This window comes from Phyllobates terribilis, unplaced genomic scaffold, assembly GCF_046119375.1.
Source record: "Phyllobates terribilis strain yellow unplaced genomic scaffold, ASM4611937v1 Scaffold_2__4_contigs__length_985480577, whole genome shotgun sequence".
Lineage (NCBI taxonomy): Eukaryota > Metazoa > Chordata > Amphibia > Anura > Dendrobatidae > Phyllobates > Phyllobates terribilis.
In genome coordinates, this window is record NW_027362762.1 from 289,527,848 (window position 1) to 289,552,156 (window position 24,309).

Consider the following 24,309-nt stretch of genomic DNA (forward strand, 5'->3'; position numbering starts at 1 on the left):
ATCGGCGCTATAATCATGTGTAAAAAACACTTTATATGTTTATATCCTACCTGCTCGTTTAGTCATAGGGTCGCATTTAGTCAGGGTTGGCCATTCGAATTCTGTTCCCGGCTTGCACTGACGTTACTATGCCGCGCATGCGCAGTATGTCATGGCCAGCCGCGCTTGTTGATCTGGGAGCCGCGAGAAAAAAAGTAAAAAAGCAAAGAGGAAAAATTTAGAAGAAACACTTAGAAAAAAAAAGAAAAAGAAGTGAAAAAAAACCCTTGAAATTGAAAATTTTACAGTGACGTTCACTACACTAGTGTCCTACCTATGAAGCTACATGGTACTATTATTTTTTTCTGCAAAAGAAAAACGGATGTCACTAATACTGCGACGTTTGCTCTCTTAATGCCCTACTTCTCTATCTATAAAACTACTCGGTATTTACTACTGTTATTATTTCTTTCTACAAGAAAATCGGACGTCACTCACACTGCAATGTCTGTTACTTTACTTATAGAAAAAGATAAAGTACTTTGGCACAGACTCTGATCAGCAATACTGATCAGAGCCCTGCAACCTAAGGAAGCGCGCACGTTACACAAAAAAAGTGTGCCAAAAATTGAGCATGGATGCTCATCGTAGAATGCAACTGGGGGATGGACACGCATACATAAAAGACGCCAAAACAAGTGCGCCAAATATGCACTTTGGGGTTGGTAGTACCTAGAACAGGGATTGAAAACTGCTGCTGCGCTCACAGACCAGTCACACAGCAGAGAGCACAGAAGTCAGATTGCAGGAGGATCGCACTGGCCACCAATGAATTCTCTCTCATAGGTTCACAGAGTCTACACAACCGCTCTGCACACCAGGTCTGAGGAAAAAATGGCGGGTAAAGAGGCGATCATTATTTTAAATGAACCCTTTTGGCGCCGATAATGACCACCCTGAAGTCTCAGAGGATTCGGTTACCTAAGTAAAGAGCGTATAACGCCAGCAGGCTCTATACTTTATTCCAGTCCCCCCCTGCTTCTCATACAGCAGCCAGGGAGGGTGCCCAGTTTGGACAAGTGGTACATGCAAAGAAGCTGGAATGAACGATCAATCTTCAGGAGCACACCGCCCCCAGCCATAAGGAAGCGGTGCACTCAAAACACAACATGAGAATATTCCTTTAATTTTCTGTATATATGTGAGCGTAGATTGTGTTTGGTAAAAAACTGAAGGCCAGGAAACATCCATATGAAGGAAGAACGTACCACAGGAGCGTACTTTAAGAACGCTTTGGAGAAGGACGGCCCGGCTGTTCAGGTTGACAACCTGTGCAGGACTCTCCTCTCCAAAGAAGCTACATTTATAGCAAAAAAGGGTGTGAGGCTTCAGTCACTGACCATAAAAAGGGTGCGGAGGGTAACACAAACACTATGCCATTATGTCCTGGGTGTCAAATTAAGGGTCCAATTTTATTTGACCTAAAAGGCCCATTTATCTTCCACTGATTCATACAATCAAATGAACCATGTTAATTGATAATTTATTATATCTTACCTTCTGGAACTAAATTTTCTCCACACACTAAAATGTTATTAGTAAAGCATACAAAAGCTAACAGAAGTAACACTGGTACAATATATATCTTTTCTTTTCAGACCAGCGTCATCCAATAAGATTTCATACAGCCAAGCCAAAGGAATTACCAAACTGAAGACGACTGGTGCCTCGGAAGAATATAACACAAAAACCTTTGTCTGAAACATTTTAATTAGAGGAACAGAAAGAAGAAAAAAGTAAGAAGTAAAAAAAAAAAAAAGTAAAAAAATGAAAGGAATAAATAACAAAAATAAAGCTTCATTCATTCATTCTTAGTGTAAAGAATTCATTATTTTGTTCTTACTTGTCATTTGGTTCAGACTTCAATATTTTCTAGAATTACATCTTATTAAGCATTCTACTTGCTATCAAACTAACAATAGCAAGTGACTGAAATCAATGACTGCATGAATAAGTGATGAAACTGTGGGGAGAAACTAGCAACAAGCATGGAAGATGGTTTTTCTTCTGCCACCTTATTAATGGACCACATTTCCACCAATCAGTGGCGGGCATACCATTGGTATAACCTGTGCAGCTGCCCCAATAGGTTAGGGGGCCCACTGTCATCCTACAAGCAATTTCCTATTACCAATTAGCTTGCACAAGGACTTAAGCTAATAAACCTCACAGCTCATAATTATTGGTGGATTGTTAGAAATATTTAGGAGCTTTATGATGAGGGATGGGATAAGAGGGGGCTCCGTAAACAGTCCTTGCACAATGGCCCACTACTTTGTGTCCACCACAATAATATTATGGAGGATAAGTTGGGACTCTTTGCAGCCATGCCCCTCATTGTAGACACTTTGAAAGACTACATAGGTAGAAGTAAAATGCAGCTAAAACAGAGTGTAAAATTGATCAATTACATGACGTATTTACATGTTATACCTTTTTAACATTTAACAGGGTTTAAATAGAGGAGGTATAAAATAGAAAAAAAATAAAATAAACTTACTTAACCAACACTTCTCTTCCCCTGCCATCAGTGTCCAGTCACCTATGGCTCCACGATGTGTCATGATGTCTTGGTACCTGACAGCACATCACACACTAGTGTAGTAAGTGAAATGTTTGGTAACGCACAGTCTTGGGCCAGTTGTACACAAATGTTATACATGCTCCTTTTAGATTCCTATGATGCTGCTAGTTTGGGCTATTAAAGGGAACCTGTCATTCGATTCATGCTGCCGAAACCAGGGAAGCCTGAGCCTGGCTGCATGATTGCCACCAAGTATGCTTTACTCTGTGACGCTCCAGCGTTAGTTTAAAGATCCGTCCGGGAACTATAGGAAGAGACGAGACTAGTCTGGCACCACTGAGCCCTGATCCATGCTGCCCCTGGTGGGGGCAGGTTCCCTTTACATCTGTATTGGGGTGGGAATTTATAGCTGTGTAGGGTTAAACTCTGCCCATATTATGCATGTGTGGAACGAGCATAACTAAATAACAGCAGATCTAGAAAATATGTTGATGCCATATTAATAATAATAGTTAGATGGGGCTACCTTACATGATTACAACATTTGATCTCTGAACACTGTTTTACAGCAATTGTGTCATCATAGATAGATTTGGGTCTCACATTGGTGCCAGCAGGTGGTATTTCTTAGAAGCCTTGATAGGAATGCTCCCATTGTCCAGCCGGATTTTTTCCTTTATGTACTAAAAGCACATAGTTAAAATATTGAGGTTCTAGTCTTTTCGGTGGGATACAGTTCTTTAACATCACGGCATTATACTTAAAGTTGATTCGCACATTATTCCATATTAGATTTCATGGAATTCATAAAGCGTTCACAGAAATTAATTTTAAAGTCAAGATTTTAATACTGTTTTTCTGTTAAGCTCCAGTACAAAAAAAGAAGTAAAAAATACAGTACCGCTTTTTCAACCATAGAATTAAAAAAAAATCCTATAAAATCTTGTGCTTTAGAGGTTTGCAGCTACACTGTGAAAAGAGCAGGCAAATATTCTCTAGCTAATGTGCATCTTTTGGTAGAACGTATGACTATCTTGCTGCACTTCATCACATACATTTAGAGGGGTATAAAGCCTCGTATTGCATCTTACAGAATAGAAATCTAGAGTAAGTGGAAATATTTTGTAGAATTTAGACACCATAATGCATGTGGCCAAACGCTGGATCAATTCTGCAAGGCTCCGGTGTGCATTTTGCAGTATATTAATGCTTTGAATTTTACAAAGCGGCGGAGGCAGCGGAAAATAGGAACAGTAAGTGCTTCACATGAATTCATTGTACCGTACTGAGATAAGACGTCAAAGTGTGGACAGAAAAGACAAATATAATACTGCATCTGTGATCAGGGAGGACATCAATGGTGTTTGCATAATTCGCTACATCTGGTAATACAAAGACATAAAACATACAAAGGGTACCATTAAAAAAACACTTTAGGATTGCAAACACTGGCTGTACAAGTCCTTAAGGCACTGTGCAATGTATTTTATTGTGGGCGAAGAGTCAGACGTCCGATGTGTCACTGAAGTCACTCACAGTCACTAAGCTGCTCACTAGTGTGCTGGAGGTGTCCACGTCACGGGTATCTGTAAGGCAGGGAAGACGGGAATATGTCATCAGTGCACGGACTGCAGGGAATTCATAAGAAACATCTATAGGTTTTAACAACAAAGCCAAGCAAATTTTTTACAGACCTGAAAAATATCTCACAAACCCACTGACCTGATTCTGTAGTCAAAAAAAGTCACTTTCATTTCCCTGACCTATAAACCCAGTCCAGTAGTGAGCATATCTGAAAAAATACGTGTTAATCGGAGATCATGAAAAAGTCGGGAAAGATTTCTGTAAGTGTGATGGGGCGTTGATCCAAGGAACTTGTCTGATTGCAGAATGTGGCGTCAGGAAGGAATTTTTCCCCTAATATGGAGCTATTAGTGTCTGACCCATGGGGTTTTTGGCTTCTTCTGAAACATGTTAGGTTATAGGTTGAATTAAATGAACTTCATTCTACCTTCAGCCTTAAAAGCTATGAGACTATAAATGTAATTGGACTATAAATAGAACATAATTTTTTTTTCATCCGCATCTTACAATAGCCATAACTTTTTATTTTTCCTTCAACACGACGGCTTGTTTTTGCAGGATAAGTAGTATTTTTCAGAGACATCATTTAATTCAGCCTTTAATATACTGGGATGGAATAAAAAAACCAAAAAAAACACAGCAATTCCATCCACGTAAGTATTAATGATACCAATGTGGGATACATAAAACTATTTGCTTGCTTTTCAATGTTTTTTTTGTGAAGCAAGGTGACCAAAAATATGGCAATTCGGGCATTATTTATTTACTTATTTTAACGTTGTTCACCGAGCAGGATAAGGAACATAATATATAAAGAGTGATTATCGTGTTGTCCTGTTCTCCGCTCCTCGGCTGCGCTGCATCTCCGGCCCGTTGGTCACTCTGGAAAGGTTTTTTTTAACCTTTTGCCGGAACTCTACTGTTCAGAAAGATGGGGGTCGCATGTGGCCGCCATTTCGTTATATTCACATTGAATGAATTACAAATAATCTGTATTTTACAGAATGTGGATATTTGTAAAATTCAAGTAGAATTCAATTCCACTCGAAAAAAATTGCCAATCTCTACTAATACGCTATATTACAAAGTTTCGTGAATTGACTTGTGCTATTAATTTATAAAAAAAAAATTAAACTCACAGTTAGTCTTTAAATGGTATGCACTTCTAATCATATTTTTTAACAGTTTAGTTCGTTTTTTATTTAAAAGATAGGAAAAAGTGATGGGTTTGAATTTTTATTTTTTATATGTTGTAAAAAATATTTCAACTTTTTTTTGTAATTTCCCTAGGTGACGTGAACCGTTGCTGGTCTGATAGCTGTACAACGCACTACAATACTTTAGCATTCTGTCTATTGTAAAATAAGAGCTCTCCTCTGAAGACCTGTCTGCGCTTGACTTCATAAGAGTACCAAAATGGCAGAGACTTGGAGGCCTTCAGCAGGCTCCCGGCTAACATGACAAGACTAGCAGTCCAAGAGGACACGGAGGGCGATAGAAGCCACCCCATATCTTTAATTGTTCAGACGCCTTAGTAACTACCTACTGCAGCATTTAAGGAGTTAAACTGACGCTATTGGAACGAGCCCAGACAGTGCAAGTTAGAGTTGAGTGTCACCCATATAACACTACTCCAGAGCCCACCCATACACCCTCCTCACAAAGAGGACATTGTTTTACTTTTTTTTAATTGTGTTGCCATTTTCCAAGACTTGTAACGTTTTCCTTTTTCAGTCAATGGAGCTGTGCAAAATCTTATTTTTTATGGAACAAGTCATTTTTATTGATGCCATTTTGTGATAGATATGACATTTTGATCGCTTCTTATAGCATTCTTGTTGCAGCATTGCGGTGACCAAAAAAATAAAAAAAAAACAATTTTGGCTTTTTTTCTCCCTAATTCTTTCAGTGTTTACCGATCGGGTTCAAAGATTTTATATTTTAATAGATCAGAACTTTTATGAATGCAGCAATAACATGTATATTTTTGTAATATCTTTATTTTTAGTGGGGGAAAAGGTGAGTTGATTCAAATTTTTATGTATTTTTTTCTTATTTTTTTTCAAACTTTTTTCTTTTACTTCCTTCTCTATTTGTTAGTCCCCCTCAAGGGACTTGAACCTGTGATCGTCTGATCGGTTGTACTATATACAGCAATACCACAGAGTTCCATGATGGCAGACACGGGGGTCTTCAACAGTCCCCAACTGTCATAGCAACCCACCAGTGACCTACGATTACGTTGCGGAGCGGTCAGTGGGTGAATAGAATGACACGCCCCAATGCTTGTGCGCTGTTAATGCCGCTATCATACACTCCCTGACAGAAGTTATGTCGCTTATCCATGTTATGTAAATAAAAGCTTATAACCTGACGTTAAATTCACCCATTGGTTTTATAAATTACTCTTTTGAAAGCTGAAAGCCTCCCAAATTTGGTTTAGGTTAAGAAAATAAATTGACATCAATGCTGAAATATTGATCATTTAATGAACACAGAATGGTCAGATTTTGGCAAGACAAAAGTTTTGTCGCCTGGTCATATAATGCACCCAATCCTAGTTTACATCTTCACAGTGCTCAGTAAATAATGGGTTAATTAGTGGGTGTGTATGAAAAGAAACCCAGCACCCCAGACCTTCACTTGAACTGCAACTTGAGCTCTGACAACATGCCAAAAATCCACCCTGCTACCAAAGCCTTGATTATCAAGAGGCTGAAGACCAGATCCACTGCAGAGGTGGCTGGCACCTTTAATGTGTCTCAGCATCAAGTACAAAGAATTAAAAAAAGATTTGAAGAGACTGGAGATGTGTTTGACAAGCCCAGGTCCAGCAGACCCCGCAAGACAACTGCTCAGGAGGAACGTTTGTTGGTTAGAAAATCCAAAGCAAGCCCCTCTTCCACTGCAGCAGAGCTCCAACAGGCCTGGTCACCTCAAGTCCCTGTGTCAACTAGAACAGTTTGTAGAATTCTGTCTCGAAATGGCCTCCATGGTGGAATCGGTGACCAGAAGCCAGCACTAAACAAAAGGCAAATAAAAAAAACGTGTGGCATTTGCAAAGTCCCACAGCCTGCTAAACAGATGGACGCTGGAAAAGTGTCAGAAGGTGGATTTCTCTGATGAATCTTCAGTAGAATCACACCACAGCCGCCGCAAATACTGCAGGAGACCTACTGGACCCCGTATGGATCCAAAATACACTCGGAAAACAGTTAAATTTGGTGGTGGAAAGATCATGGTCTGGGGTTACATTCAGTATGGGGGTGTGCGAAACATTTGCAAGGTGGAAGGCAATATCAATAGCCTAAAATATCAAGAAGTATTAGCTACCTCTTACATTCCATATCATAAAAGGGGTCAAATTCTGCAGCAGGATTGTGCTCCATCTCATTCATTCATCTCTACAACAAAGTTCCTCCAGGCAAAAAAGATCAAGGTGCTCAAGGACTGGCCAGCCAAGTCACCAGACATGAACATCATTGAGCGTGTTTGGGGTAGAATGAAAGAGGAGGCTTGGAAGACAAAACCAAAGAATCTAGATGAACTCTGGCAGGCATGTAAGACTGCATTCTTTGCTATTCCTGATGACTTCATTAATAAATTGTATGAATCATTGTTGAACCGCATGGATGCAGTCCTTCAAGCTCATGGAAGTCACACAAAATATTAAATATGACTCTAATAGCACCACAACTTCATTCACCAATGTTATGCAACATATATTTGTATTTTAAGATAATTATATATTGATCACATTACTTTCTGTGGGCGACAAAACTTTTGTCTTGCCAAAATCTGACCATTCTGTGTTCATTAAATGATCAATATTTCAGCACTGATGCCAATTTATTTTCTTAACCTAAACCAAATTTGGGAGGGTTTCAGCTTTCAAAAGAGTAATTTATAAAACCAATGGATGAATTTAACGTCAGGTTATAAGCTTTTATTTACATAACATGGATAAGCGACATAACTTCTGTCAGGGAGTGTGGCATTTAACAGGTTACGGTCATGGCGGTTAAGGGCTGGCTGTGACATGTAGTCATTATCCTCTGTGTATGGGGGGAGCTCAGCCTGTCAGCCCTCTCCATACACCCACTCCTAACTTACGCCCTACATGTACGGTGGATGTCGGGAAAGGGTTAACCTTTCCAATCCTTTCCTTACACCATGTTACAACTGATACAAATATGACAAATCTATTTGCAGTATTTAATTTCTTCTCTTGGATGGGTGAAAGCGGCATAGGTCATCACTTTTATTGCAACACTTTCTGAGACTGTCAGGTAGAAGTAAAGTTTGTGAAAACACAGAAATTTTTTCCCTTTTTTTGCAGCATCTTGAAATTGAAACCTGCCACATTTTGCTGGATAAATCTCCCCAGGTTCAGACTTTCTAGGAACCCGTGAATGCCTGTATAACAGGACTCTGTCAATGACATACCTCCTTTTGTCAATTTAGAAGCACTGAAAGTATTTCTCACAGCAGTTTCAGGAAGCTCTTTCTTGGGCGCAGTAGCCTTTCTGGGTTTCACAGATCTTGGCACTTCAAACGGTTCGTCCTCTAGTGAAGTGCTGTCAAATTCAGTGTCATCAAGGTCGGTAACCTGTTGAGCAAAAGAAACAGAAACAAGATGAATATTGTTGGAAATCTGTTCTTTATCAAACATTCAGGAGCTAACAGGGAACTCCGGAGGGGACGCAGCAGGGGGTAACAATGCTCTGCTGCACCGGAGACACTGGCTGTGTGTGTTATACATGGATTCTGGATTATTTTTGGCTTCACATGTCTTTTAACTCCTTCAGCAGCAGTCTATTTCGGGCCTTAAGGACAAAGCTAATTTTTTGTTTTTTCCTTGTTGCCTTCCAGGGGCCAATATTTTTTTAATTTTTCTGTCAACATAGCTTTAGGAGTTTTATTTTTCAGTGATGCTATTTTTCTGTACCTATAACACTTTGATCATCTCATGCCGTTTTGTGCTTTTTTGTTGTTATTGCAAGGTATAAATCACATTTTTATGTTATCCTTCTTGATGCTGCGCTTATGCCAACAGCAAATAAAGGTCTTGTATATTTTAGTGCTCCTACTAGTGAAATGGCACTTTGTTTTACACTGTTTTGGCTTCTAGGGCTAAAATATAGAAATGTTTACATTTTCACACTGGCCATTGCGGCTTTTTAAACTCTATTGTTTCTGGAAACAAATCATGTTTGTATCCATAATGAACATATCCTGACCCTCTCTTCTATATTGAAGTGTCTAATGAGCGTGTACAAAGGTCATTATGATGGGAGAGGGAGCAGGTTAGGTGTGACATCACCTATTGTGATTGGTAGACCTTTTGTTATGAGCTGTGTTACCTGTCATTGTAATCCTGCCTCAGCTGATAATGAGCCTGCTGAAAACTCTTCCTGAAAGGACAGGAAGTATAGTCTAAAAAGACCCAGTGGCCAGCGTGAGAATTGTAAGATAACAATTTTTTACTTTTTTTGTAATAAATATCATGATATAAAGAAAAAGAATAACATTGCCAATTTTAAAACAAAAAGAAAACATGTAACACAAAAACCTGAAAAAATGGGTCATTTTCTGACGATAGGATCAGGATTTTTTTTATGTTTTTGTTTCTTCCTCTCCTTCTTTCAAAAACCATAATTTTATTATTTTTCCGTCAGCATAGCCGTATGAGGGCTTGTTTTTTGTGAGATGAGTTCAGACCATTCATTTTACCATATAATGTACTGAAAACAAGAAAAAAAAATCCAAATGGGGTCAAATGGTGAAAAAAAAGCAATCCCGCCATTCTTTTTAGAGTTTTGTTTTTACTGTACAATGTTCCCTGTGTGCTAAAAATTACCTCGCGACATAATCCTCCAGGTCAGTACAAATACAGTGATACTAAACTTTATTTTATTTCAGTGATTAAAAAATGTAGAACGTTGTTTTTTATGGCCTTTTTATTGATCCCATTCTGACATACATTTTGAAAGTTTTTATTGCATTTTTGAGGGGGCGGGGGGGTGGAAGAAGAATGTGGAACTTGAAAAACACCAATTCTAAAGTTAGAATTTCTTTTGTTTGTGCAGGCATTCATAGTATGGGATAAATATTTTTATATTTTATTAGTTTGGCCACTTACACATGCAGCAAAACCAAATGTTATGTTTCTTTTTTTTCATTTTGCCATTTAAGTTTGACCAAAAGGGGCAGATGTAAACTTTTATATTTTGGAATTTTTCTTAAATATTTTTAAATGTTTTTTTTTTCCATTTTTTAATAATATCCTTAGACAATTAGGTCTGTGTTTTCTTAAGTTTTACCATGTGTTAGCATATAAGTATGCTATTATTTATGGTCTAGTAAGAGTACTTTAGATACCTGATAAATAGATTTTAGGATTCTTACTAGTGATGAGTGAACATGCTCGGTTAACTCTTTAACGTCCTAACCGAGCAGGGATTGCCTAACAAACAAGCAATCCCTGCATGTGTCGCAGCTGTCTAACATCCGCAAGCCATGCAGCCGCGGCAACTCGAACACAGTTTTTGAGTACGCCGAAGATACTGGGTTAGGGCCCGAGCGTGCACAGGGTCAGTCTAGCTACATCAGGGCCAGCTGTGGACTGCCCTTGTAAGGGCAGGAGTGTTGGGGTCTCAAGGTCAGTTCCAGATAATAGGGACTGACAGGGATAGCCGACTACCAGGACTCCACTCAAAGGGGCATTTTGAAGATGACATTGCTCAGAGAACCACGCAATTGGTGAGACCTTTCCTTTTCTCTTTTGCCCCATTATATCACACTAGATGCACTGATCTCCAGGCCTGAGGGTCCTATGTTTGCATTGAGAAATCTGCTGATGTCATTGCCATTTCTTCTGACCATTGTTAGTTCTTGAACCATTACAGGGACACGGGCAATTTTCACAGCTTTATGTGTTTTATATATTAGTTACGTGTATTGTCAGTAAGTTATATTGAGGATAGCTTTTAATCTTTTTGATAGTAAAAGTTAAGTTTTATATCCACTATATATGCTATTTCTTGTTTTGATTTGTGGATCTGGCAGGGTAGGGATTATATGTGTATCCCTTCCTTTAATTCAATTTGCTTTATTTGTCCCCGAGCGTGCTCGGTTAAAGGGTTAATCGATCACGTTTGGTTATCAGTAATTCTTACCTTTAACTCCATGACTGGATCTTTGTGAACAAAGGCATCAGCAATGTCTACTCCGCCAACTGGCTTCAGGTCAGCTGGACGCGCAGACCGTGCCATATCCAACTGTGCAGAACGTTCTTTCACCAGTGTTGCTATTAAATACAAGAAAGAAAAAAGCCCAAAAATCAGTAAGTAAATGAAGTATAATATGTTACCTGATTAATGCTTGCAAAACCGCTGGCTGCACGATTGCAGCCAGGTATATCTCAGAGAAAATATAACTAGAAGGTCCATCCGGGAACCATCGACGGAGATGAGACTAGTATGGCCTCACAAAGGGCCATAATGCTGCCAGACCATAGTAGTCATAATACTGCCAGACCATAGTAGTCATAATACTGCCAGACCATAGTAGTCATAATACTGCCAGACCATAGTAGTCATAATACTGCCAGACCATAGTAGTCATAATACTACCAGACAAGAGTAATCATAATACCGTCAGACCATAGTAGTCATAACACTGGCTGAGTATAGAAGTAGTAATAATACGCCCAGACCATAGTAGTCATAATAATACTGCCAGACCATAGTAGTCATAATACTACCAGACAAGAGTAATCATAATACCGTCAGACCATAGTAGACATAATATTGTCAGACCATAGTAGTCATAACACTGGCTGAGTATAGAAGTAGTAATAATACGCCCAGACCATAGTAGTCATAATACTAGCCGAGTCTAGTAGCCATACGCCCAGATCATAGTAGTCATAAAGTAATTACAAAGTAGATATAAAGTTTAGAAAATAAAAGATTTGATTGGTTTCTATGGGAAATAGTGACACTTTCTATCTGCTCTACCCCTCATGCACAAGGCACATTGTATTCATGTCTACTTGATCCCTGGACACATAGATTGGCTCATACAGAAAAGAGTAATGTAATTCTGTACTGACATGAAAGATATATTTGCAGGCTAAGTGTCTGAGGAGTGCTAACCTCTGGCTGGTTTGGCAGGAGCCGGCCTCTGGGCTGGCGGTGGCTTTATCTCCTCCAGCACACTGCCATCTGACTCACTTTCGGTTGTAGCAAAACCAACTCCGACTTTCCCATTAAGTGAAGATTTCGCTTTGAAAAGATCCTGACGTTTGTGATGCCACGCATACTCATCCTGCAAGTCTGACTCATCCTCAGAGCTAAACGGAGGAGTCCTGCAATGAAGCACGATTAGTTATGAATGAGGTTACTGTACCCTCACTAAGGCCATGTTCACACGGTGCAGAAGTGGTGCTATTTTTCATTATGGTAGTGGATATGAACACTGCATCTCTGGACACAAGTTCTAAACCGGCCTTCAAACACCTAAAATACAGCCATCATCTCAAAGATTGACATTTACACATATTTTACTTCACAGAATGAGCTTCCATTAGTGAGGGGTATAATACAAAGGCTTCCCACCGCCAGGGGAATCTGGAGACCAATAATGACTTCAAATGTTGAAACAGACACTAAGGAGACAGATCATCAAGCAATTTTCACTCAAATTCTGGCGAAAAACTGCTTGAAATGCTGCAAAATTCAACTCTAAATTGTGCAAAAATTTGGAAACTTTTGATGTTTTTATGCCAGCCTTGGACAGCTCCGCTACCTTTTAGAAATAAGGGCAGCGCTCCAGTAAGATGGGGCATGGACAAGTTCAACAAATTCCCTATCATTTATAACACAAAAGTGATAGATAGATAGATAGATAGATAGATAGATAGATAGATAGATAGATAGATAGATAGATAGATATGGGATAGATAGATAGATAGATAGAAAAAAAGAAAATCTCAAGCAGCACATGCAAACTGGGATAAAGAAGCAGGGTGCCCGTCCTCCTGGTATGTACCAACCTTTGTATATAAAATGAAAATAAGGACAGCACTCCTTCCAAAAAGGGGGTGATTTATTACCACAAATAGAGCTGCAGCGACATTTCGGCTCTGTGTGTGAGCCTTTCTCAAGCTTGAGAAAGGCTTAATAAATCACCCCCTTTTTGGAAGGAGTGCTGTCCGTATTTTCATTTTAGATAGATCGATAGAAATGTACTCCAGTCTCGGATATTTCAGGTGATGGCGCACTGCAGTCCCGAGATGACACAAATTTATTAAAGTGTAACCGTCGTTTTCATTTTTATTTAATAAAAAATCAAAATTCTCAATTCTGAGGTAAAATCTGTATTCAGTGAAGACAGACCTTCCCATCACTGAGATTGGAGATGGCAGCTGCTATTGATAGGATTCTATATAGCTAGGAGGGGGAGGAGCTAGAGACAGAGCTCCTCCCTCCTCTGCTCCCTTCCATCTACATAGAATCTTATCAATAGCAGCTGCCATCTCCAATCTCAGTGATGGGAAGGTCTGTCTTCACTGAATACAGATTTTACCTCAGAATTGAGAATTTTGATAATGACTCATCAATCCTGGCAGAGATAAGAAATATTACACAGTTGCTTATTATCATATGTACTATTAGTTTATGAAATAAAGTGTAACCATTGGTTTAATTTTTAAGAGGAGCCTCTTATTTCTACACAGACCTCATGAAAATTGGGGTACAAAATGTTAGTTTTTCTGAATCGGGGTCTAAGGCTAATATGAATGGTGACAAGACATAAATCCCCCTGGGCCACATCCGAACGGTCCACTGAGAAGTCTTCACTTCAATCTTTATCCCAGTCAGGATGCAGACTATTTATTTGTTTTTGCCTTAAATTTGACAGTCATGCATTTTTTCTATTGGCATAGTCACATGATGACTTGCGTTATGTAACTTATATTTTTAAAGTATATATCTTTTTAAATGCAATTAATCAGTTCACTGTGTGTCAAATGATATGTTAAAGTGGTTATCCGGGTCTCTTTTTTATTGGGGCTAAGCACTTATCGGCAGGTAGTTGCTATTTACAGGCTAGTTCTATTGTGCTTTCCTGACTCAAAACGGTCACTGACCGCTCCTGCTGGCGATTCTCCTTCTTCCGGTGACGTCCCGTTGACAGATCAGTTTCTTTTCTTCTGCTCTGTTGAATGGGCGTCACTGCCAACATCATGTTGATTGACAGCCAGCTCCCTGCTGACTAACTGCACGGAGTTAGGGGGAGCCGGCAGTGACGCCCAGTCAACAGAGCAGAGAGGAAGAGAAGGAGCTATAAAGAAAGGACTTTCTAGAAGGAAATGACTTATACGTCTCCTTCCTGCTGGATGCACATTAAACTTTGGCTCAAAAATTGTTACAAGACTCTGCTGTTTTTTGTTTTTAAGTAAAACTCTGTGTGAAACCCGCCCAATGGATGTATCCTCAAGTCCCAGACGCTCCGAAGATTACAACGCTATGAAGCCTAAATATGTCAAGCAGCAGCAGCCGGGTGAATGGTTTATCTAACAAACTGAATATGAATGAACATCATATATGCCAAAAAAATTCTAATAAAATGCTTACGTAATACTTGATGGCTTTGTCACAATAGCTTCCTTTGAGGATACCAGCTTAATTCTTGAAAAAGATAAATGAGAATTAATTGTATTATCTAATGTTGAACAAACAGTTGTACATATTGGGAGTGCAGCTCTGAGGTCAGGAAGATGCAATGTATAATTCTGCATACTGATCACATAACGAGTCACTAGCAGTGTCACAGGCTTACAGATTCTGTCACTGACGTAATGAATAATTTAGATATTACACTGCATCATTTATTCAGAGCAGACACACCTCACTGACACCTACTACAAAAGTCACTCAGTCGGTGGAGAGAACCCTTATGTGTGTTTGCTAATAACCTCAGGAATAAGGTGACGCCACAAAATGTACTTTAGCATGGTACCCATTCAAATTAAAGGGGATGTCCACGACCTGAACAACCCCTTTTAAAATTAAGTATTCCCTCTTGTAAAATATAAATAGGCCACCTCCTCTACTAGTGTTGTTCCAGAGTTGTTGGTGCCGAGTCTCCCGTGACATTGTTATGCCACATGACCCCTGCAGTCAATCAGCGGTGGCTATTGGGATGCTGCACTCTCACTTCTTCTGCTTGTCCAAGAAGTGAGAGATCAGAAGCCCAATAGCAGTTGCTGATTGGCTGCAGGGGTCATATGGCATAACAATGTCTAACGAGACTGATGCCAGTAATATTGGAACAGTGTCCAGTCCTTTTACAAAGGGGGGGGGGGGGGGGGCAATTTATTCAAAGAAGACTTGTCCAGGTAGTGGACAACCCCTTTATATAACATTTAAGTCTCAATAATAAGTAAATGTGTGTAAATTAAGACTTTTTGATAGAATTGTCCAGTTACACAACCTCCTTACATACAAGAATATGGATTGATTTCTTTACACGACTAGAGGTTCTGCAAATTCTAAAAAACGTGTGTAGATTCTTTAACAGTGTGGTGATTCTTTAACCTATAATGCACAAGTCACACGCCGCACATTTCCACCTTTCAGGTAATGTCTTACTTTGGGGTGGAACTAACTACTGGGATGGGATATCTTGTTTCAGCATGTAATTCTTCCAGTGAAGACTTCAGTATTGATTTTCTGGATTTCACCGGTCTAGGTAGCGAAGCAGAGGACGCACTTCCCAAAGTAGATGACCTAAATGTGGAAAAAACTGAAAGATAAAAAGTAAAATATTACAATCTAGGAAAAGCTTCTTACAAGATTACAGACAGACATGATTACTGCAATCATTATGTAAGCCTGCAGCCACCAGCAGAATGAAGGCTGCCACTTACAGCAGTCTTTATGGTGCAACAGACAAAGGATGAGAGAGGATGAGTGTCCTGACGGGGGAGCATTTCTAAATAAGTGTGTAGAGATAAGGCAATCCATAGAAAACTGTACACTAGAGCACATAGGATGTAGGAGGATAAAGCTCTGGTACTGGGGATGCCTTACCATCAGTAAAAAACAGAGAGCTGGGGTTAAGTTTCAAAGATGTGGTTGATGCTCGTTCCTCCACCTTTTGGTTGACAAGTTTGATAAGACTTTGCCGGAATTGTGGAATTTCTGGCATCACTTTCTCCTTCTCGTCTCTGAAAGTTTCCACTGCATCCAAAACTCTATTAAAATGATCACTTGGGATCCCCCGCACACCCTGCAAAGGACAAAGTGCTTCAGTCACAATCTACAAAAACGTCATAATATAACATGTTCATTCTACAGGAAATCAGCTGTTGTCATGTGAAATAAAGCAATCGCTTACTGGTTTAACGCCCAAGGTCTCTAGTTTCTCCAGCAGCCCCTGCTCCAGCACTTTCCGCAGCTCTCTGGTTAAGGAGGGGTTCTTCTTCAGAGCGTTTATCAGCTGCTGTTTGCTGGTGCTTGCTACTTCTTCACTGTCCACGTCTGTAATTAAAGGAGAACTCTGGATGACATTCTGCTGTGCACTAACTCTTCTCTTGTAAAATGGAGTAGGAAGGACCCAATTCAACTCTTAAGTAACAAGAGGAGCAAAAGTCTTCACCAAACACATTCATGCATATCCACAAAAAGCAATTATATACAGTATATTATGGTTCAACCCATGCGACATCCACAAATAAGTCAGGACAACGTCTGATGAGCCCACTAAGGTGATTACAGTGTAACCTTCTTTGCAATGATTTTCAGACTGGAGATGCAAATCGTTCCTGCCACCTACAGGCCAATGGTGTGAACATTAACCCAGGATTTTTTTCTGTCACAAATGGCCTTAAAAGGAACCTGTGACTTCATTCATGCTGCCCAAACCTCATACAGCATGAATCAGAGCCTGGCTGCTCAACTGTAGCCAGGTATATTCTGTCAGATAAAATAATCTGACCATACCTGGAGACAAGACTCGTGTGGTTCTGCACCGTGCGCGCTTCTCCCAGTGCCTGTCTAGGTGATTAACAGGTGTCTCCACACATGTAGTGCTGCTGAGAAGAACCGGCCAGGGACCATAACCACAGACCAAGTTTAGCGTCGCCCTCAGCCAGTCAAAGTAAATCTTCTCTAAAACGGCAATACGTTTCAGAGAAAGAAAAATATAGCTACAATCGTGCAGCCGGGCTGAGTCATGCTGCAGGCAGCTTGGACAGTATGAATCTGGTGACAGGTTCCCTCTAAAAGGGTTGCCCAGGACTGTGATACTGATCATCTATTCCCATGATAGGTCATCAATATGAGATCAGTGTAGCTCCGACACCCGGCATCCCCATGATCAGATGTTATTAGCTCCAGTGTAGGTGGAATATAAATAGTGACAGGAGCAGCAGCTTCACTAACCCTGTAGTGGCCATTCCCCGGGAACAGCGACTACACAGAGTACAGAGCCAAGCTGTTCTGGATCCACCAAGTGTCAGAACCCCACCAGTCCGAAGATAGCTCATCAATATCTCATTCCTGGACACTCCTTTAAAGCAAGTCACTTAAACTCAACTTTATAAGTACAAGACAATGAGAACATGCAACACAAATGGAACAGAAGACACAGAACAGAGCATGCTTTTATAAGACCAGGTTTACCTTTCTCCTCGGAAAGCTCCTGAATAGGCTCCAGTGTATGTGCCGGCTCTGACACGGAGCACATGGGGAAAGTAGAACACGCACTATAGTCCACAATAAACAGCACCGATAGACCATATCTGGCTATTTTCAGAGAATTGTATGGTAAATGAATGTAGCAATGGACTAACGCTACTCCCAGTATATATACCAGACTGTGACTAACATGGCGCACTGGGCAAGGTAATTACTGCCCCTCATTTCATAATGTTTTCTCCAGCATTCCCGGAGACCTCACAATCTCTTCTTGATTTCCCTTGAAGAATACCATTCTCTGTTTTTAGTAGCAGCTGAGTTTTAAGTAAATGCAATAGAAAAGGGATCTTCACATTTATTCCACGAAAATAAATATTAAAAAAGCCTATCAGGTAACTTAGCCACTATAAAAAAATCATATATTCCGTATAGATTTTAGTGGATCGTATGCAAATAAAGGGACTTCGGTGCACCCTAGGTGTGGCCAAGAGATAAGTGTATTGTTACGCCCCCTCATTTTGCCTACTATGCACTGTCATATCTTGATTGATAGTGCACTCACAGCCAAGCTCACAGTGTTATTGCCGCCTCTCACAGCAATCAGCGCCCTCAACAACACTACGTGAGCATGGCTGGGCTCTTACAGTGACTGTGCGGAGGTGCAAAGCTGTTGATTGAATTTAGGCAGCGGTCCCTTGAGCGCTATCTATCAAGTTATGACAATGTGCTCAGTATGCAAATTGAGGGGGTGTAACGGTACATGGAGCCCTTGGCCACACTTAGGGTGCACCAAAGCACCCTCCTTTACATACAAAACAAATCGTATTTTTCTGAGCAACTAAACCTCTAAAATCTACACAACAGGTAAGATTATTATAGGTGCTAAGTCCCCTATATAACTGTTTTAATTAGCGTTTTGGGGGTGACAGATCACATACAGTTGTTGCACCTATGAAGTCGCTCACCTACTAGGTATTAGAACGAACATACTATGAACCTTTCTTTTTTTTTTATAGAATATTCGTGGCATATCGAACGTTCATTTAGCTAATGCCACATCTGTATTTTACCACTGTGATCTGAATGTGAATCCTCCAAGCGCCTACAACATAAAGTAGAAACTACCTGTGTACTTATTACCAGAATACACCAGACACATGCTAATCATTATCTTACCTCTCGTTACTGACGCACTTAGCTTTGGCTCTACATTTTGTATCAGAGGGACAAGTATTGGAGCTGAAAAAGGAAACAAAATGAAAACAATATTGTTGCTTCTATGAGGCATATCAGTGTGGTGTGAGCCTGATCAGATTGTATGGACACGTCATGAGATGGGCATGTCATAGAGACCAGTCTGGAGATCAGTATCCCAGCCCGCAGACCACCACTGACTATATCTTCAGACACGACAAACAATCCGTACTCACAGAATAATGTATACAACATTTCACATGTACAGGTATGTTCAGAAACCTAGTGTGTAACCTCTGCTAAGGCTTTCAATTCAGCTAACGCTCCTACAGACAGAGATAAATGTGCTCCTCATTACATATGTGTCGGGTGGTAACCCTCTTACCGCGTCAGGTATCCGTTTTGTAGTGCATGTAGCACATATACAGAAATCTTACCCCTGAACGGGCAGCTCTACAGGGCAACATGTCTCTGTATTACCCAGAAGTATCCTAATCCCACAGCACTAAAAATAATTATTAACACAGAATGGAGACGTGCCAGTCAGAATGTGAGACTGTATCCTCAGACCACCGTAATGTGGCCGCAATGGAGCAACTGTATTATGGCTTCATGCAGTTTTACTAAATTGAAGCTTAAAGGGAACCTGTCACCAGTTTTTTTCATGTCCGAACTAAGACTAGCCCCTTAATCAGAGCCTGTGCTGCATTCCATAAAGGGGTATATAACCCCCTGACTCCCCCTATATACCCACCAAAAACCTCAAACTCTCCCACGCTCTATGTAAATCCTGCCAGTCCAATAGGAATCCTTGCTGAGGCGTCTATCCCTCCTCTCGGCTGCTGATCGCCGTCCTCCTGCTCTAGTTGATGTGGTCTGACGACTCCTGCGTATACACATAGCCAGGCAAAATCTCGCTCCTGCACAGTGACATCGCTGGCTCGCGCCTGCGCACTTCGCTCTGCAGGCAGGGGCTAAAACATAAGGGTGCATGCGCCCTACTGCGGGCAGAGCCTAACACATAAGGGTGCATGCGCCCTACTGCGGGCAGAGCCTAACACATAAGGGCGCATGCGCCCTACTGCGGGCAGAGGCTAAATTATAAGGGCGCATCCGCCCTACTGCGGGCACAGGCTAAAACATAAGGGCGCATGCGCCCTACTGCGGGCACAGGCTAAAACATAAGGGCGCATGCGCCCTACTGCGGGCACAGGCTAAAACATAAGGGCGCATGCGCCCTACTGCGGGCACAGCCTAAAACATAAGGGCGCATGCGTCCTACTGCGGGCAGAGCCTAACACATAAGGGCGCATGCGCCCTACTGCGGGCAGAGCCTAACACATAAGGGTGCATGCGCCCTACTGCGGGCAGAGCCTAACACATAAGGGCGCATGCGCCCTACTGCGGGCAGAGGCTAAATTATAAGGGCGCATCCGCCCTACTGCGGGCACAGGCTAAAACATAAGGGCGCATGCGCCCTACTGCGGGCAGAGCCTAAAACATAAGGGCGCATGCGTCCTACTGCGGGCAGAGCCTAACATATAAGGGCGCATGCGCCCTACTGCGGGCAGAGCCTAACACATAAGGGCGCATGCGCCCTACTGCGGGCAGAGCCTAACACATAAGGGTGCATGCGCGCTACTGCGGGCAGAGCCTAACATATAAGGGCGCATGCGCCCTACTGCGGGCAGAGCCTAACACATAAGGGCGCATGCGCCCTACTGCGGGCAGAGCCTAACACATAAGGGCGCATGCGCCCTACTGCGGGCAGAGCCTAACACATAAGGGTGCATGCGCGCTACTGCGGGCAGAGCCTAACACATAAGGGCGCATGCGCCCTACTGCGGGCAGAGGCTAAATTATAAGGGCGCATCCGCCCTACTGCGGGCACAGGCTAAAACATAAGGGCGCATGCGCCCTACTGCGGGCACAGGCTAAAACATAAGGGCGCATGCGCCCTACTGCGGGCAGAGCCTAACACATAAGGGTGCATGCGCGCTACTGCGGGCAGAGCCTAACACATAAGGGCGCATGCGCCCTACTGCGGGCAGAGGCTAAATTATAAGGGCGCATCCGCCCTACTGCGGGCACAGGCTAAAACATAAGGGCGCATGCGCCCTACTGCGGGCACAGGCTAAAACATAAGGGCGCATGCGCCCTACTGCGGGCAGAGCCTAAAACATAAGGGCGCATGCGTCCTACTGCGGGCAGAGCCTAACATATAAGGGCGCATGCGCCCTACTGCGGGCAGAGCCTAACACATAAGGGCGCATGCGCCCTACTGCGGGCAGAGCCTAAATTATAAGGGCGCATCCGCCCTACTGCGGGCACAGGCTAAAACATAGGGGGGCATGCGCCCTACTGCGGGCACAGGCTAAAACATAAGGGCGCATGCGTCCTACTGCGGGCAGAGCCTAAAACATAAGGGCGCATGCGCCCTGCTGCGGGCAGAGCCTAAAATATAAGGGCGCATGCACGCTACTGCGGGCAGAAGCTAAAACAAAAGTGCATACTGGACTTTTATGAATAGCTTTATAATTCTTCATTTTTGACTGGGGAAAAAAAGCTTTTTTTCTTTTTCAATACCTTTAAAAAAAAAATACTTTCCACTTCACATTTTAGTCCCACTAGGGGACCTGAACCTGCAATCGTTTGACTGCTTATATTATATATAATGCAACATTTCTGCATTGCTGTATATAGTACAAATAACTAATCACTGCTAGGGGTGACGAGCACCAGAGTGGACACTCACATGCCACATATATTGCTCTAAGAAATTGACAGGTGTATAAAAAAAGTGTATAGCCCACTCCATACACCCACACCCTCCCTAGGACGTACTTTTACATCCTGGGGAGTGAAAGAGGTATTCCCAACTCTGCCATTTATCACATTTCCACAGGATGCCCCACTTTCAATAAAAATGTGGAACCTGCGTTAGACATTGATGGAATATCTTGTGGATGTGCCCAAAAAAATGTCTGAGATGGAAATAAAACGTTAACCCCTTCCAAACATTGTTATTTTCCAATTAGGCACTTCCATTTCTTTCACCCTTTGTTCCAAGAGCCATAACTATTTTAGTTTTCTGTCGATATAGCTGTGTGAGGACGAAGGCTAATCGAAACACGCGTCGGGGCGGACGCACAAGCATTCTGGAGCCCCTGCATATATTGGTGTCAACATTAGGTAATATACAGCTTACTTTTCTGTAGTGCTTTGTACAATTTTGCCCAATACAATTATTAGTGCCAATTAGATGTTTTGACACCTGATTACTGTGTTGTAATGTAGGACATTTAATTAGGGTTATATTTATGTACCACCATCCTTCATGATGTGATATATTATATTGTATATATTTTCGCTCATGCTCCTGTTTTGTGCGTCCCTGTTTTTCCCATCACATGTTTATCTGTCCCCCTTTTACCCTACCTTGATTTTGATACCAATAAAAGCGTTTTGTATTTTTCACTAGTAACTGAGACTGATGATCGTCGTTTTCTCTGCCTTTCTATGTATTTTGTGAGACAATTGTAGCTTTGAATGGTGCCATTCATTTTACCGAAAAATGTATTGGAAATCAGGGAAAAAAATTCCATGTGCGGAGATACTGTGAAAAAAAACTCACGATTTCGCAATTCTTTTTTGGTTTTGTTTTTACGGTATTAGTTTTTTTTTTTATAAAAATGACTTGTGAATATGATTCTCCAGGTCAGTCGATAACATCGATACCAAACTTAGGGTATGTTCACACGTCGCATCTTTGCTTCAAAAAATGAGTGAATGAATAAGATTTCTGAAATTGGCAGCATGTCAATTCTTTCAGTGGCATTCACCAGTTCTAATGATTGGGGAAAAAAATGCATCAAAGCCGCATGTTTTTATTCAGTGTTTCCACGATAAGCATTCAGTGATTTTTTGATGTTGCAGATTTTCCGCACCTACAAGGGCCTGTGCACATGTTGCAGATTTGTCATGTTTTTTTCTCTGCATAGAATCAAAAATTCATCGTGTGAACCTAACCGAGCGTAATGAATGATTACTGAACCACATCTACTTCACTGAGCTAACCAGTATCCGAATATTTTATGGCTGCGACAACTGACATTCCTCACCTGAATGTTTCTTGGCCACTTGTGGCTTATTAGAAAGTTCTTTAATCTGAAACAACAAAAAGATCATAAGGACCTGGAAACCACCTCTATATGAGTCCTTGGGTTGGTGCTAGACACAAATGCTGAAATTGCTTCGTTGTACTCAAAAGTGCAGTAATAAAACATATCAATAATGTGAAAACTTCCAGTCATTGTCAAAAATGATTGTTTTACGGGCAAGTGCAGACAAGCGTATTTGTCATCGATGTTTTGTCGGATCACACACGGACCAATGCTTTCTATGGGGCCATGCACATTTCCGATTTTTTCCTTGGACAGAGACCTTCCGAGAAAAAAATCTTTGCATGCCCGAGTTTGATCTGATGATTGGATCGCACTTAGCCATGCAAATCAATGAGTCTGTGGAAATCACTGGACTGCAATTGGATGACATTTGAGTGCAGTCCGATTTCCATGCACTCACAGAATGGAGAAGATGGAGAATTTTTTTCTCCATCTTCTCCTCTCCTCATCCGAGAGAATAAGATCACACTATGCTCACACTCTGATCAGAGTGTTATTTGCATTATTGATCCGATTTTCTCAGATGACAAAAAAATACGGCTGTTTGCACCTAACCTAAATATGGGAAGTAATAAAGTTATAGGGTCCAATTACAAAATGAGATTGACCCTTACCAGCTAATTAGAGGAAATTAAGTAGCATGAGAAGCAATAATTAAAGGTAAGGATAATAGGGCCATAGACCAGCGAACACACATATGGCGCCAGAACCTACAGAAAACTCCTTACACCTGGCTGTAGCTATGCCCATGCTTTATATGTAAGTGTAAAGAGCGAAATGTAAAATCTGATTAATATGTGACTGTAACTACATTTGCTACTGATGAGAGCTGTGTTTGGTTCTCCTCTAGAATAACTCGATCACAAGCACAGACTTGTTACATACCTGTTCTTTTTGGCATTTAATTAATTCATTTTGTCCCTGAAGTCTTTGCCCGAGTTCATCCAGCCGTTTCTTGTAGAAATCATTTGCAGTCTTTTGGTCTTCATTCATTGATAATCTCAGGTTCTCAATTTTTGACAGGAGCTAAAAATAATGAGATGAGCCTATGTTAAAAGACTATACTTGTGTTATG

At 41.2% G+C, this 24,309-nt stretch overlaps 2 protein-coding genes across 5 annotated transcripts in view; one reads left to right on the forward strand and one right to left on the reverse strand.

Moving 5' to 3' along the window:
* CLDN10 (claudin 10) overlaps positions 1-1,760 on the forward strand; it is a 43,600-nt gene extending 41,840 nt beyond the window's left edge. The window contains exon 5 of the mRNA XM_073664150.1: positions 1,638-1,760. Coding sequence (XP_073520251.1) covers positions 1,638-1,740 — 103 coding nt within the window. The 3' untranslated portion in view covers positions 1,741-1,760. The remainder of the gene's footprint in view (positions 1-1,637) is intronic.
* Positions 1,761-3,387: 1,627 nt separating this feature from the next.
* DZIP1 (DAZ interacting zinc finger protein 1) overlaps positions 3,388-24,309 on the reverse strand; it is a 65,252-nt gene continuing 44,330 nt past the window's right edge. For 2 of the 4 annotated variants that reach the window (XM_073664145.1, XM_073664147.1), the window contains exons 8-19: positions 24,120-24,260; positions 23,172-23,217; positions 19,033-19,095; positions 17,842-17,964; positions 16,556-16,698; positions 16,249-16,447; positions 15,808-15,961; positions 14,791-14,844; positions 12,307-12,518; positions 11,326-11,456; positions 8,594-8,756; positions 3,388-4,149 (exon numbers count right to left, since the gene is read on the reverse strand). In XM_073664145.1, the coding sequence (XP_073520246.1) occupies positions 4,067-4,149; positions 8,594-8,756; positions 11,326-11,456; positions 12,307-12,518; positions 14,791-14,844; positions 15,808-15,961; positions 16,249-16,447; positions 16,556-16,698; positions 17,842-17,964; positions 19,033-19,095; positions 23,172-23,217; positions 24,120-24,260 (1,512 nt within the window). In that variant the 3' untranslated portion in view covers positions 3,388-4,066. The remainder of the gene's footprint in view (positions 4,150-8,593; positions 8,757-11,325; positions 11,457-12,306; positions 12,519-14,790; positions 14,845-15,807; positions 15,962-16,248; positions 16,448-16,555; positions 16,699-17,841; positions 17,965-19,032; positions 19,096-23,171; positions 23,218-24,119; positions 24,261-24,309) is intronic. The other 2 variants (XM_073664146.1, XM_073664148.1) reach the window with 2 other exon arrangements.